Raw genomic sequence first — 15301 nt, 5'->3', positions numbered from 1 at the left:
CTTGGCCCCTACGTGGAGTATCGGCACCTCAAGGCAAGTTGTAGGCATACGGCTCACTAAGGGGTTAACATGTCTACTGTGAAGATACTACTGCTGATGGAAAACTATTTGTGTCGAAGAGACTCACCAGCTGTCAGGAAAGGAGAAGGCAGCAGTATGCCAGTATGTGCACCAGCACATCTTTCCTCTGCCTCGTAGCCACGCAGCCGGCGTGAGTGCTGCCCACAGCTGCTGATGAACACCACCTTGATGTCCCCTTTTTAAATCTATGGCATTGTTTGCCATCACCACCCTGGCAACAATACTAAGCTGCTGGATTTTTATTTTTTTGTTTAAATAAACTGTCTATGGCATTCCAGTAAGTAAAAAACAAACACAGTACCAACACATTTTTTTCATTTGAATGCAGAATTTATTTCAAACAAATAATTTTAAATATGAAAATCCTATAAATTATGAACATTTATAGAATACACTTTTGCCAAAGAAAAAGCTTGGAAGAGCGAAGGTGTCAAAATCCGCTCTGCTAAACTGCACAGAGTAGGTCGTTATTCAAAGGGTGTTTCTCCCTATGTTTTCACACAATTGCCTGTTTTACAGAATACCATTATTTGGTATAAATATTAGTTTACAGATGCTCAGTAGGCTGCAGTCTTCCACAACTGATTTATGACCAAACGCAGTTTTTACTTGTTACGTTAAATCAAGCCACCTGATCTCCTGTATGTACACAGCATAGCAAATGAAAAAAAATTATGCCAATGTGAGAACTTAATTCAACTTCCATTGAACAGGTAGAAAATATTTACAAATAAAAATGTTCTAAACCATCCACTTCTAGTCAAGAAAAAACTGAATGACCATTTACTTCTCTTGTAACTGTTTATTATTCTTTACCTTATGTAGGCTGTTATTCCCAACTTTTGGATTAACATATTTTGCAGAAATGTACAGCAGCAGAAATTCCTCACTGATACTCAGCTGGTTTTATTGTCTTACTCTACAGAATCCTGTACGTATAGAACACAGCTGTTTACAGAAAAACACCATTTCTCCTTGGAATACCACATTTTACAAGATTGCAATTGCACGGTAGTAATTTCCTTCCCACATTGCATATGTCAGCATACGCTTATATCCTTCCAAAACAGGCATGTCGTAGAGCTCAATTCTTACTATAAATACATAGTTTATATTAGTCCTTCTATGTACAACAAAAGACGAATTACCCCAGTATAAAGTAATAATACTTATATATCGGTGCAGATTTGAACTACAGACCCACTTCTTTAACGAAGTTTACAATATAAAAAAATAAGGATACCAGTTACCTACTATAATATTTTCATCTTTTAATTTCTTGTGGAGTAGTCAGTGATACAAGCATTGCTTGTTTTTGTGTAAAATATATTATTTTAAAATAACCACTATACTGTCCTTCCAGTTACAAAAATATAATTATGTCCTACAGAAATTTTATTGAATTAAAAAGTGTATCAAAAATATGGACCATCATTTTAGACCATATGTGAAATTAGAAATAAAGTAGAAATAAATGTATAATTATTTAAAAATACTATCTTCTGGCTCAGCGAGCCATTTCTGATTTTGCATAAAAAGAGATCAAAGCTTAGTTAGAAATTTAAAGGCCAAGGATGAGTTTTGGATACTGAGTAATAATACTACATTATTAGTGTGGCTGAAGAAGAACCATTGGAAAATGTTTACAGCTGTTCAGTTTGAAGGATTAAAAAGTACCGTGGTGACAGCGGGAGCGGTTGAAACATACCAAAAAGGGTCAGTAATTTAGCAAAAGGCAAAGAGCATTTCTTCCTGGTTTTATTTACTTCATATATAAAAACCAGCCAGTCTGCATGGCGCAGTCGCGGCCCGGCCAAGTGCCCTCTCGGGCCACTTCGGGTGGTGCTGCCTGGTGGAGCTCAGCGGCTGCAGGTGCCTCACGCCAGGACCGGCCCGGCACAGAGGCAGCAGCAGAACTTCGGGATGTAAGGAGTTGTACTGGTTATGGTTGTCTTCCCACTATTAGGACAACTTAGGATTCAACCTATAAGGTTTATATAGAAAATAAATAGGATCCATCTTTTTACATTTTGCATGGTTTAAAGTGTCGGATTATTAATGCAAATTATCCTGTTCCTAAGACAAAGGCAGAAATCTGCTCGCTCATCTCGACTGTAACCAAAGCTGTGCTGGTTATGAATCTCCCATGCCTGCAAAGCAGATTTCCACGCTCAGCTGTGTTTCTTAACATCCTCAGGAATTCTGGTGGGTTTTCCAGTGCTGTGCCCTTTGCCGAGCTGTTTCTCATGCACTAGCAGCGCTTCTGTAACTCACATTAATCACTGCTCTTGCAATGCTGAGGAGAAAAATCCTGGGGTGGAATCCGCCTCAACTGCACAGCAGAACAAACACCACCAGGGACATTGCTGCTACGCCTCCCAGGAATGCAGAAAAAGAACATTCGTGCAGAATACGCTGTAAAAATTGAACAGGTTTCATTTTGTGGGAGTGTTTGTTGGGTGGGATGGATTGGCATTATCAAGCTTGACGTGGAGAAATGAGGAAAATGGGAGAAACAGCAATTTATCAGCAAAGTAACCTCTTGGTTCTCTGTTAAGTCTTGTAAGAAAAAGTAGCTCAAGCTAGAATTTATCCATTCCAGCACTGCGGAGCTGGCAGGAGCCTAAGCCACTGCTTGCTGACTCAGAGGAAAGCCATCTCTGGAGTTACACTGCCCAAAGCTCCACAGTTGTTTACCTTCTATTATTTTGGGAAGGGCTTTTTTAACATTCTTTTTCCCTGCTAGGAGAAACAACAATGGTGAAGCCACATATTTAATACAAAAGTCAAATGCTCAGCTAATGTAACATACTAACTTCTTTAAAACTAATGAAGTTGTACCAATTTATAGCAGCACAAGAACTGGCTCAAAGTATTTTACATGGTTTTGTGCCTGCCCAGAAACTATGAGCTATCGTGCCATCTTCACAGCTCCGATTCTTTATCTGTCTCATCTAGGTAGTATTCATCATCAGTGGTGGTATCACTGTCTGAGTCCGAATAAGCTGCTGGGTCTTCCTGATAGATATCAATCGGCTCTCGGGGGGATGATGCAGCCGATGATATCTTGCTCCCAGCAGAACTTGAGCTCAAAAGCTCAGCCCTGTTTGTAGATGGGGTCTCTCCATCTCTGAGAGCGCCGGGGTTATTAAGAAGACAAGGTCTCCATAATCGCCCTTCTGTGAGTGACCTCTTGATATTTTCCAGGAAAGCCAACTGCTGTTCTTTGCCAAATATACCAAATTCAACAGAAGGATACATCAAATTTCTAGTGCTGTAACATTTTTCATCGTCCGATGCCCAGTTCTCATTTTCATCACAAGACAACAGCTCCGAGTAAGATTTAAATCTCTTCCCGTGTATACCAGCTTTTGGCAGAATATTGCTTCCCGAGGCAAAGATCTCATGGGAATCTCGAGCACAAATACTCTCAGAAAGGTGACGCTCACGCTGACTTTTGGCATGACTCTTGCGCAACTCATAGCTGTGCAAGTTAGCGTTTTTGAAGCTAGCAGACTGAGAGGTATTTTGACACTGACCAAGCACTGTCTGGGCAGTCAAGTTTTGCTCTGGACACATGTCTGCCTGCAAGCAGCTATTTACATATGTGTTGGAGTTTCTGTCAGTTAGAAGTGGCAAGGGAGGGCTGCAGGCACGACTGCTAGCTCTTCTTTTCTCATCATCCAGTGGGTCCCATGCAGTAGCACTGGGAGAGATGGGCTGGCTTTTGCTTTCGAACCTGAGATCAGGTGTTTGGGAATTCTTATTTCTTGTGGTTACTGCTTTATCTGGAAATAGGGTTGTAAGACTTGGCCTATTTTCCACTTTCACCATAGTTTTTTTGGGACTGATGGCTTCCTTCTGGGTGTATGAGCTTGTAAAAGACCTCCAATTGGTGTTACTAACAAGCAAAGAAGGATCATTCTGATTTTCAGTCGTCTTATTCTCAGTTGTTCTTGGTCTTGGCGTATTCCTATCAGGGTCCAGACTGTGATTCTGATTTTCATTGTCCGACTGCAGGAATGGTTGATGGGAATCCGTTGAAATCAATGAGTAAAGAGACACGTCGACCTCTGAAGTGGCACTTCCATCATTCTGTGAAAAAATGTTACTTATGTGCGGTTTGGGGGGTAAATTTTTACTTGAAAATTTTCGACTTGTTTTGTAAACAGCTGCCAGTTTATTTTTAATTGAAGGTCTGTTTTTCCTTTTTTCTATATCTTTCACTTTGTCTCTTGTGCAGTCAGAGAGAAGCTTGTTCTCATCTTCTGCACTCTGAGTTATCTTCTGATCTTGTGTAACCCCGAGGACTTTATCTTTACAGTTACTGTTCAGGCTGCCTTCACTGTGCCTCTCTGATTCCTGCAAACCACTATAATCTTTACCCATCTGAGCAGTCTGTGAGTTTTGCTCTTTTTTAATTTTTGAATTCTTTAATTCATCTGTATCTGTGCTCACCACTTGATCTAGCTGAAGTAACAGATCAGCACTGGAAGCTGTACTTACCTCAGACGCTTTGTTCTGAGACTCTGAAAGCACTTTGCTGCAGGAGTTTAAACCATCTGCATTTTTTCTTGAACTGTCAGCCCTTAATTGCAGTCCACTACATTTATTATTATAGAGAGAGCTGGTTTGGTGTAGGAAATTTACTCTCTGTTTAACTTCGGTACTATCCCTGTACGTGTCTTCCGCAGGAGAAAGCAGCATATCAGCATGCTCTGTGTTACCATTCCTTCCAAGGGAACTCTTCTCTCCTGGGTGGAGGAGTAAGAGATTCAGATTTTTATTGGTGTTCACTATAGGGGGCTGACAGCAATTTTCAGAGTTTCCCTTCTGTATAATGTTTTTATTTGTTGAATACAAAGGATTCTCTAAACGTCTGCCTGGCTTGGGAGGGGTTAATGAAGTAGACATTAGCGGTGTGGCTGTTTGTAAAATTTCCTTCTTTTCTTTTAGACATATTTCTGCATTTTGGCTGCTTGAAGCATCAGAAATAGCCTTGCCTGACTTAGCCACTGTTGCAGTGGACTGCGGACCACCAAAAGAAATTTCTTTTGTCACCATGTCAGAAAGCACATTTTCTGCTAATGACAGATCTGCTGAGCTATCTTTCCTCTTATGTACCATACTCATTGACTTTGAAGTACATATTTTCTCAGAGCTAGGAGATAAGTGGGAATTTCTTTCTTCACCATCAACAGCAGTTCCTAAGTTTTGAATTGTGACCAAAGCTGAAGATACTTGGTCAGAAGAATGTGAAGGCACCTCTTTTTCCAAAGTACTGGGGAAAAAAACATTGGCTAAACTCACATGACCTTCGTTTTTCTTGTTTTGTATTCTCGGTGACTGAGCATTTTCTTTGGGACAAGGTAAATCTGCATCCTCTGGATTATCTCTAAAGAGGCTACAAAATGTTCTTGAATGTCTCCGTGGTAATGTGTAATAGATTGAAACTAGTTCATGATACTTGACATGATCTTCATCAACACAAACTGTAAATGTGCTTGTAGTTTTATATTTCTGCAAAACATTTCCCCTCTCCTTACAGTCTGAGAACACAGAGGATTCTCTTCTGCTTAGATGTTTACATCTGTCTGTCAGTTCAACTGATGTACTACTACTTACTGAATCATTAGGACTTTTGGTTAAAGGACTGGGGTAATCTTTTTCTTTGTTACTTGTAGCAGCATTTAACGATGCTGATGTTAAAAAGGAATGTTTCGATTCCAAACAAGACACATCTCTTTGATTAGAACAAAAGGCATCAGCTCTACGTGGAGTTTCAGACCTTAAACAATTGTATGCTGTTCTACTTTCTCTAGGTAAAGAGATGGGCGTATCTGACATAATACTACCAGCAATGCTAGCTGATTTTCTAGGCAAAGTGTAATAAATAACAAGCGGGTCGTGAGATTTGAGGCTGTTTCTGCTAGGGGAGCCAGTAATGCTGCAGCTACTGGTATGTCTCAGCAAGCTGTCTTGCTTGCGAGGCCTTTCAATACAAGGTGAATTACTCCTTATTTCTCCACTTTCTTTTTCAAGGCAAAAATAACTTAAGCCATGTTCAGAGGCCTTGGCATCTCCATCAACGCTATGCATATAAATATTTCCAGAATTTCCGTTTTGTGGAGAACTCGCAGTGAATTGTCCATTACAGTCCTTAGTTACTAAAGTGCTTGTATTATGCAGTGTTTTCTGTGAAATCTTTTTGGTAACACCTATTCTGCTCACTTGAGCTGTTCTTCCACCTTCTGCTTGAGATTCAGCAACTGTGCAATTTCCTGAAGAGCTAGTTAGTGTTCCTAAACATTTAGAATCGTCTTTATGAGAAAGCGCTTGCGGAGAGCTTTGTGAGGACCTAGATGAACACTCAGGAGGACAGGACAACATGCGTTGACAGTTAGTTAATTTTTCAGTGGATGGAGCAGAAGCAACATTCAGCAGTGAGGACTGCCTCTTTGGAGTAGCTTGGTTAATGGCTTCTGCACTCTGATTATCTTGTTTGATGCTCTCTCTTTTTGCTGCATAACGCAGATTATGTTCCCGTTTTTTCTGACTTGGAAGAAAAGGTTCCTTCCTGCTGTCATCAGCTGGCAAAGCACAGGGAGGCTGACTGAATGCACTGTTGGGTGGGCAACTGTTTTCCTTCATTTTCACATTTCTTTTATCACCGCTTGATGTATGCGTTTTTGCAATATCTCCTCTGGCAGTGACTTGGGTTTGTCTCTTGGATCTCATTGTGTTAAAGAGAGATGCATCGCTTTGCAACATGGCAGAAGCAGAGCTGTTAGAGGGAAAACTCTGGTAGTTGATGTAGTTTGTATCTGCTTGTTGAGAAACTGACTGTAAGAGCATGTCTTCACCTGGCAGTTTCATACCTTCAACCTTTTCTAGTTGTGTAAAGTCTGCCGCCTTAGGACTTCTTTGGGTAACGACGACTGAGTTCCTATTCAGTCCTATAGGTTTTGTTTGGTCCTTCAAATTAGGAAAGACTGACTCATCAGTTCTGATACTAGATGAAGAAACTGAAGAGTTACAACTTAGCCAAGGCTGACAGCCCTCGGTGAATTCTGAAAAAGTTCTATTTGCATTTCTTGTTATCCTTTTGATACTCGCATTTTCTGGAGAATACATGTGAAAATCATTCTGCAAACGCTGTGAACCGAACTTGGCATTCTTTGTATGTGCCCACTGCTGGTCATTTAAATTAGCCATAATCATTTCAAAGGTGGCATCGGGAGAAATAAATGCTTCATCACTGTAGTACTGAGGAATATCAGCCCAAGAAGGATAGCTGTCTTTTTTTCCATAAGGAGAATTTTTTTGGTTTGCATACCACTTGCCATGAGAAGTATCTCTATAGTAGGATCTAGAGAGATTATTTTCCGATTTGTATAATGGATAATTTTCCCAGTTATCAAAGGGCAATGGAGAAGTAGCTTTGTCAGGGCAACTAATTCTACTAAAGCAATTACTGCTTGAAATAGATCTTCTGTAGTGGTGTTTTGAGTGGTAACATGCATATTTATTGGTTTCTTGCAAAGAGCTAGAATATCTACCACAGTCTGTCGCATGAAACTCCATCAGTGATTGGGTTCTAAGCATTTTTTCTTGAGTTGATGTTTGCCCAGGAGAGTCTGGTGTGTTGTTCCATACAATAGAAGACAGAGGAATTCTCTTTGGGTTCTGTCGACCAAATCTTGGTACAAAACCATTGTTGCTCTCCCTTGCCAATGGATGTTGTAAACTAGATGCTGATAGCTGGTCAGAAGACACTGATGATGAACATCTCCGAAGGGAACATACAGAGTAACTTCTGCCAGCTGTACCCCTGTTCATACAACTCTTGTGCCTAAACCCACTGTTCTGTGTGATGGAAGGAGGATATAAACTACCTTCTGAAGACCGTCCAAAAGAAACAGAAGACAGCCTGCTGTTTAGCGGATGAGGATTTCCATCAACTGGATCACCATATTTGTAATCTTCTTGAAAGGCTGTCTGGTGCCAGTTTATATATGCACTCTGTAATTTCCTTGGTCTGATGAAAATCTTGTGTTCATCTTTGGCTCTTATTGTTCTCAGTCCATCTGGGAAAAATGTGCTAGGCATGTCACTCCAGTCATTTTTGCGTTGCCCCCTACTAGCAGTCTGTCTCTTTGAAGTCGGGAATGCACTACTGTATTGGACATTTGATGCACTGCTAGTAGAAACTGTCCTGTCCAATGGGTCTTGGGCTTGTTCCTGGGCCAGCTGGTCATCCAGATCATTTAGAACTGCAGGGGAAAAAAGAAGATACTTGCTTTGATTTTCTTTAATAATCTTCTGACTATTCGTGTTTAAAAGTTTCATGTACTACATTAATAATCAGAACTGGTTTTGAAAGGAGTCAGCTTCTTGGCATTCAAAACCCTTCCCAAACCACACATTCTTTCTCCACAGGACCTTTCAGCAGTCACCCATTATGATTACAAGTTAAAAAATGTGCTGCTCCATGACCGATCTTAAAACTGCTCTTTATGTAAATGTTAGTCTTTATGTTATTCAAAAGAAAAACAAGACAATTTGAAGTCTGAATTCTTACTCACATGCTATATATGTGTATGTGTGTGTGTGTAAACTTTCCAAATATAGTTTGTAAACAAAAAATCCCTGAAAAGAATTCACTAGGCAAACATGGACCTTTCTATGTGTTCACAAAGCACAGTTATGATGGAACTATATGAAAACACAGAATCCTGCAAACCATCAAACAAGCATATTCAGTAGTCTGGCATGTCCACTGTTTGCTTCATTCAGAAAGTAAGTTCTCCACTAAATTGTACCTTATCACTTTAAAGTGAGCACTGAAAATGGAATTTTCTGGATAAAAAGGGTAATGAAGGAGTTAGGAACTTGTGATTCATTCTAGCAACAAAACTTTATTTATCTATATAGTCTCATGAACTGGAATTAGATACTGTACAGCTCACTTAACCAAGATATTCAGTCATAAGACTAAATAACAGCAATGTATTTAAAGTATTTTTACTGGCCAAAACAATTATGCCTTCATTAATTGCATTCTTTTTGTACTTTGGAAATAGCACACATAAGATATAAACACAATTGGATATGGCTCTTGTTACAGCATTTCCTAATTCATTTAATAAAAAAGACTGACTGATCAGTCATTACAGATTTGTGCTAATAGTACAGAATCATTAGGAAAGTATTACTAGGTATGTATAGTTGGAATAAAAGGTGATACAGAAGCACTAAAATTTTCCATTTTTTTACGTTTCTCTTCAGCACAGAAGAGAGACGATTCCTGAGAGTCAGTGTAGAACAAGAAAAAAGACGAGTTGTTTCTGAGTCTTCCATTTGGAGGACATCAGCGAAGCTATGTACAGTTTTTCTCCATCAGTGGGCAAGCATGCACTGTTATGACTGACACCCAAAAGCGGTGACAGGCATGTGAATTTCAGAAGAACCACTGTCCACCATGTAGTGCTCCCGTCTTCCAGCACTGCCAACTCACCCACTGCTTCCTGATCAATCATGCTTTCAATCGGTGGTCTCTTGTAATTTTGGGTGGTAGAAAGTAGAGATGGAGATTTTTTTTGCATAGATCTGAGAAAAGTTTATGGAAGAACCCCACTGTACTCCCATAGGCTAGGTCTGATCTTGTCTTGCTTCCCAGCAGTGAGAAAAAAAAAAAAAAGAACCAGCAATTTCCAACTGGTGCTATAAGAGCTCCCAGAAAGCTAACTGAATGCCATAATGCCTCTTGCTTCTGTGGTTTGAAGCTTTACAATTCATAAAACCAGGCGCAGTAATTCATCTCTATCAAAATTATGCATGCAGGTAACTGGGATTAGATTCTTCTCACAGAACTGTATGTGTGCATCTAAAGGATGCAGTATGGGCTCCTGTCAGAATCAGCAGAGAGAAATGTACACTTTTAAGCTGTGATTCTTCTGAACTCAATCAGTATGAGATGAAATGCTCTCTAAGAGTGACCAGTGACACATTTGAAGACAATGTCAACAGTAGACATTCTGCTGTCAGATGAAGTCAGCAAAAAGCAGCAACTACGCTAGAAAGTAATAGGCTGTATCTTTACAGCCTATGCCTTTGCAGAAAATTCTCTGAAACCAGTCACCACGGTCACTTCTGGTAACCATAATATCAGAACAAAGCAAGGACACACACTTACCACTGAAAAACTCTTTCTCTAGCTGTTCATCCCATTCCTGTGTACTTTTCTCCATCATCTCATTTTGGTTTGCGTCAAAAGAATGACCACTTGTTTCAACTGACATTGGGGAATTACACATTTCAGCCTGTTAAAAATTGCAAGGCAACATGATTTTAGTTCCACATGTGGGTTCAAATCACGTTTCACATCACATCACAAATCGTGTCACAAGTCACAGGGGTCAGTAAACTCTTTGTGGGTCCATAAAATACGGTATTATTAAAATATACAACTGAGGATTGTAAAGTTGCATGCATTTTTGAGACTTTTACATCTGTAATAAGGAGATTTGCTCATTTGTCCTCATACTGTGGGATGTTTTGTATACATGAGTTGACCTTATAATAAGGGGCATAGTTTACTTGTTTTCTCCATATGCGTCCTTATTGCATTGCATCTCTTAATTTAGTTTTTCCTAATCACTTCTTCCTTGACCAGCACATTTTAAAATTCACACACTGACCTCCCAACAGATTTAATAATTTAACACCACAGTCAATGGTGTTAATAAAGACAGCACTTTAGAGGGCTGTGATAAATTGCCTTAGCAGCAGCAAAAATGTCATCCTATTCCCCATGTGAGTTTAGTTTACATGTTAAGCAGAAGAGGTTCCTATCCCATCCATATTTCTCTCAGCTCACAGTCTCAGGTGGTAGGAGTGCAGACAACTGCTGAACTGCTGATTTATTTTAGCTGAGACTCTTCCTCCTTTTCTTTTTTTAATAAAACCTCTTACTACTTTTTAGTTCTCAATATTTGTAATATTTTACTTGTCTAGCTATGATAGTCTATTTATATAAAAGGCAGGATTCTCTGATAAGATTTTGTTCCGTCATATACTAATATAGATTATCCCTTTGTTTTTGAAAGATGAGAGAAGGGAGGTGGCTAATTTACCTCCTCTATACCTTTGATTATATACTGTATACCTGCTTAGTCCCCTCTGTGATTATACCACACAATTGAAGAGGAGGAAAGACATGCTAGTAATATAGGGCAATAAAGGAATTAAAATAGCAAATATCATCCTTGGAGGAAATCTGTTTATTTCAACAGCGTGCACTTATATTACATCAGAAATAAATCTGTCGTTTTATTCTTAAACTGAGTTTGTGCTTATAAAATGGAACAACAAAATTTATGTTTACATATTAATTCGGTGCATGGCAATGTTGCAGGAGAGGCAACATTACTGCCTGCCCGAGTCAGCTACTCTTTTTCACCCTTGTACAAATGAAAAGAAAACCAAAGTAAATACAGTAGACTATTTGTTCAGTGTGAGTTCTGACTTATTGGCAGGATGGTTACAGTTGCCAAAATATGTGGGGGTTTTGGCTAGGAAATTATCCACGCAATTATTCGGTCATTAAGAGAGAACTGAAACCTGATCAGAGCTAGACTGAGGGCTCACCTGGGAAAGCTTTGGACTTGAATAGTTAAGAGGGCAAGCTCATTCTACCGCACTCAACAGTTTCTCAACACAGACGGTTTACTCTGTGTTTAAAACCAGAACTGCGAGAATACTATTTAAACAGGTGTTATATCAACAGCCTAAACAAAGGGGACCAGTTTTTAAGAAACCTGTGGTTTAAACATTGCTGACAATAAAGTTGATAAGCTACTTACCGTTGCCATTTCTTCCACTTTCGAAGATGGGCTAGCAGAGCTGTCATATCTGTAAGCAGAAGGATTTAAATGTTGGCTTTGAAAAGGAACATGATGTAACTTTACCAGGAGTAAATCCAGCAGTTTCTCTTTAGCAACTATTGAGAAGCATCTAGAAGAAGACTGCTCTATGAAGAATCCACCCTTTCCCTCCAAAAAATCCTGCTATCAAAAAAATGCTGGGGAAATGTACCATTCAGTTTGGCCTTGTCATCTTGCAAATGTTGTAGCTGCACAGCCAAGAATGAACTCAGCGCATTGATATCTGCAACAGCCATAAAGTCATTGTTTCAATCCAGCATTATCATAAGACGGTATTACTTCCTTTCCAAACAACAATAATTTAGTAGGTACTATGGATAGCCCAAGTTAACTACTTGTAAATTTGTAAGTGGTTTGCATCTGCAATCCTATTGTTTTTCTCTTCCATTTCACCCTGCTCAGATGCAGAGCTGCGCTGTGCCCCTGCGAAAGAGGAGAGACAGACAGCAGATTGGTTTTAGCAGGAACTTTGGGACTTGCTGCTACTCACCCAAAACAGCCTTTATGTACCAATTTTTAACACATGGTAGAAGGCTCGTCTGCTTTCCTCAGCTACATAGGACTGCAAGGGCTTGGCAGAGAACCGGCTAGAGCGTCTGTGAGTAATGCTGTGGTTAAAACAAGCCGAGAAGCCCTGAACGTAAAAGGTGTTCTGTTCTACGGAGTCACTTGCAGACATACAAACACAAAATGAACCAAAGAAACAAGAACAAGGGACTTGACTTCACTGAGTCTATTTGAGCCTGCAGACCCTTATTTTACAACTAAGCAAACCTAGTCTCTTCAAAAGCCCCGAAGGAAGTTTTGCTCAGCTTCTGCTTATTGCCAGTTCTTTCTTGTCTCAGAAACTGTTTTTTTCCCAGGAAGTTAATTCTTGAGAGAAAGTGAAGTAGGGAAAGACAGTTCTGCTCAGTCCTGTTTGTCTCAAAGTCTTTTGGAATGACCTTGTTCTTCGGCTCTTAAAACCTTCCTGTGCTCAGGCAGACTACTTTATTGCGCTTCAACAGCAAGTATAAACCGGCTCCTTGGCAGGTTCTTTGTGGCCCAGCCTTTCCTCCTGAAGAGCTTTGTCATTTGTTTGCAATGTGCTTGCAGGCAGGGAAGAACAGTTGAAAGGTGCAATTTGTTTTTGCTTCTGTAATTGTGAACTGTAAAACCAGGATTCCTCTCTGACATGGGGTCCAACTGAAACCAAAGGAAACAAGCCCGTTGACCTCAGTGGGCTTAGGATCCGGCCGGACAATCTGAATCCGAAATTCCTAATTTTTCCTTGCAGCACTGAATATGAACAGCCATTAATTCAGTGGGTTATCGCTCCCTGTGAATGAAATTTACAGCACCAGGACTCAGAGATGTATGCAGCTCTTCCTTTCAACTAAAATAACATTGAATGTGTTTTACTGCTTCTACAACAAATTAAGAATGAAATTTATATTTCAGAGCTTCTACAATGATTCCCTGCAAACCAAGCTCAATGAAATCCTGTGGCTTAGCAAGTTACCTTAATTTTAATTGTATGCATAACAAAAACATAAAAGCTTTGTTAGAAGCTCTCTTCTTCAGCTTTACGGTGCAAAGCCACTCTACTGTTCTCCCCACTTGGTGCTGTGCTTTGTGTTGTGTTAATTGCTCCTTGCAATGAAACTACGTGAAGTAGACATGTTAGTTAGAAATGTCTTCTGATAGTCTAGGCAAAAATTAAATTTTCATTTGCATCTCTGGCACTGTTTTAAATTCTACCATGCCTTTGTTGTCACTGTTCTTTCAGAAATAACTGATCGCTGCATCCTGCTTTATTTTCCTCCCTGCCAACTTACACAGACATGGTTATTTTAATCTTTTCCTTCTGCCAATCCCTCCGCTTCTCAAACTGGCTCATTATTTTTTTTTTAACTCTGTAAGTTTTTCAGCATTTCAAAATTAAAATTTTGCTTTCTTCCAGAGAAATATTGCTTAATTTTAGGAAAAAGTAATTCAGTTTCTTTTTTGGTTAAGGATATTGAGCAATGTTTACGTTATTTCCCACACGCATGCACACACACATACTTGTAAACATTATCTATTATTGATAAACAGAAAAGAAGTTAAATTACTACTCAAGTTCAGAAATATTTGCCAGAAAAATACTACTCACTATGGAAAACAAAAAGTTGTATTTTATACTTTTTCACTTATATACATATGTATCTTTTTTACGATAACCAAATGCAAGATTAAAAGTAAAAGATGACGCTACATAGTACTATCACTACTGGTAACAGCAGTATTAAACCATGAATCAAAATCTGCTGTGAATTAGTATTTTCACTGAGGCACCTGTCTTGCTTAGGCCATCTCCGAGTTGCCTAATGTCAGAGTCTAATCCATTTTCTTCTGTACTATTCTTATCAGCACTACATAACAAGCCAGCTACGCAACAAACACATAACTCAAATATGCTGAAAACACAATTAAACAGCATTTCTTTTCCAGTGTGAATCACACTTACATATCAGAAAAGAATAAGGATGAATTCAAGAACACCAAACACCTTTGAACCAAAAGCAATCAAACATTTCACTACCTTCAGACTACAGTTACAAACCTTTTATTAGCATCTTCTGTATCTCCACATAAACATACTCTTTTTTGCAGCATCCATAATTTATTCTTACAGCAAAACACCACCGCAGCTGATGAAACAGTCTCTCCAGTACAGAAAGGACCCTCTAAACAGCCATTAATATTTAGCTACTTAAAAGCTTCTGCCAGTTAGGCTTACTTACGGGATTTACAGTGCTGCCTCCTATTGTATTTCACTAGCTCTCCAAAATAACTTTACCTGGTGAGAGGCAGATTATTTCAGTGCTTTGTCTATGCATAAAGCAAACCACATGCCACGGCAACACCTAGAAGAGGGTGGGGGAAGTTTTCGACAGAGAGGCGTGACTAGAAAATGTAGCAATCAGCTCAGTTACACGTCAGGATCGACTTGTTTATTTTTCAAGCTGTGCTGGGTAAGAAATCAAAGGCATCTGCGCCTGAGATATGATAGATTTTCTGTGGAAAAGCCAGGTAAACATATATTAGAAAAGCTGATGCAATGAGCAGGCACGGTTTACTTCACTGCCTTCTTAAATTAAGAAATCATTTCAACGCTTAGATTCTACAGCAAAGCCTAGACCTTTGCTTGTGCGCTGACGACCTTCCCGTGCACCAGGATGAAGCGCTCTTGAAATGCGATTCTCAGTTACACAAGTGCCCCTTTATCCTGCAGGGAGGGCTGCGGTCCCGTG

General features: G+C 39.5%; 1 protein-coding gene across 1 annotated transcript in view; it reads right to left on the bottom strand.

The window, feature by feature from the left end:
• Positions 1-3006: 3006 nt before the first annotated feature.
• The window catches only part of EXPH5 (exophilin 5), a gene marked incomplete at both ends in the record, with an annotated part of 33557 nt that continues 21262 nt past the window's right edge, over positions 3007-15301 (bottom strand). The window contains 3 exons of the mRNA XM_082487332.1: positions 3007-8354; positions 10277-10403; positions 11946-11994. Coding sequence (XP_082343458.1) covers positions 3007-8354; positions 10277-10403; positions 11946-11994 — 5524 coding nt within the window. The remainder of the gene's footprint in view (positions 8355-10276; positions 10404-11945; positions 11995-15301) is intronic.

The sequence above is a fragment of the Vanellus vanellus genome, assembly GCF_965231255.1.
Source record: "Vanellus vanellus genome assembly, chromosome: 1".
In the NCBI taxonomy this organism is placed as follows: domain Eukaryota; kingdom Metazoa; phylum Chordata; class Aves; order Charadriiformes; family Charadriidae; genus Vanellus; species Vanellus vanellus.
This window is presented reverse-complemented; position numbering and strand designations above follow the sequence as displayed.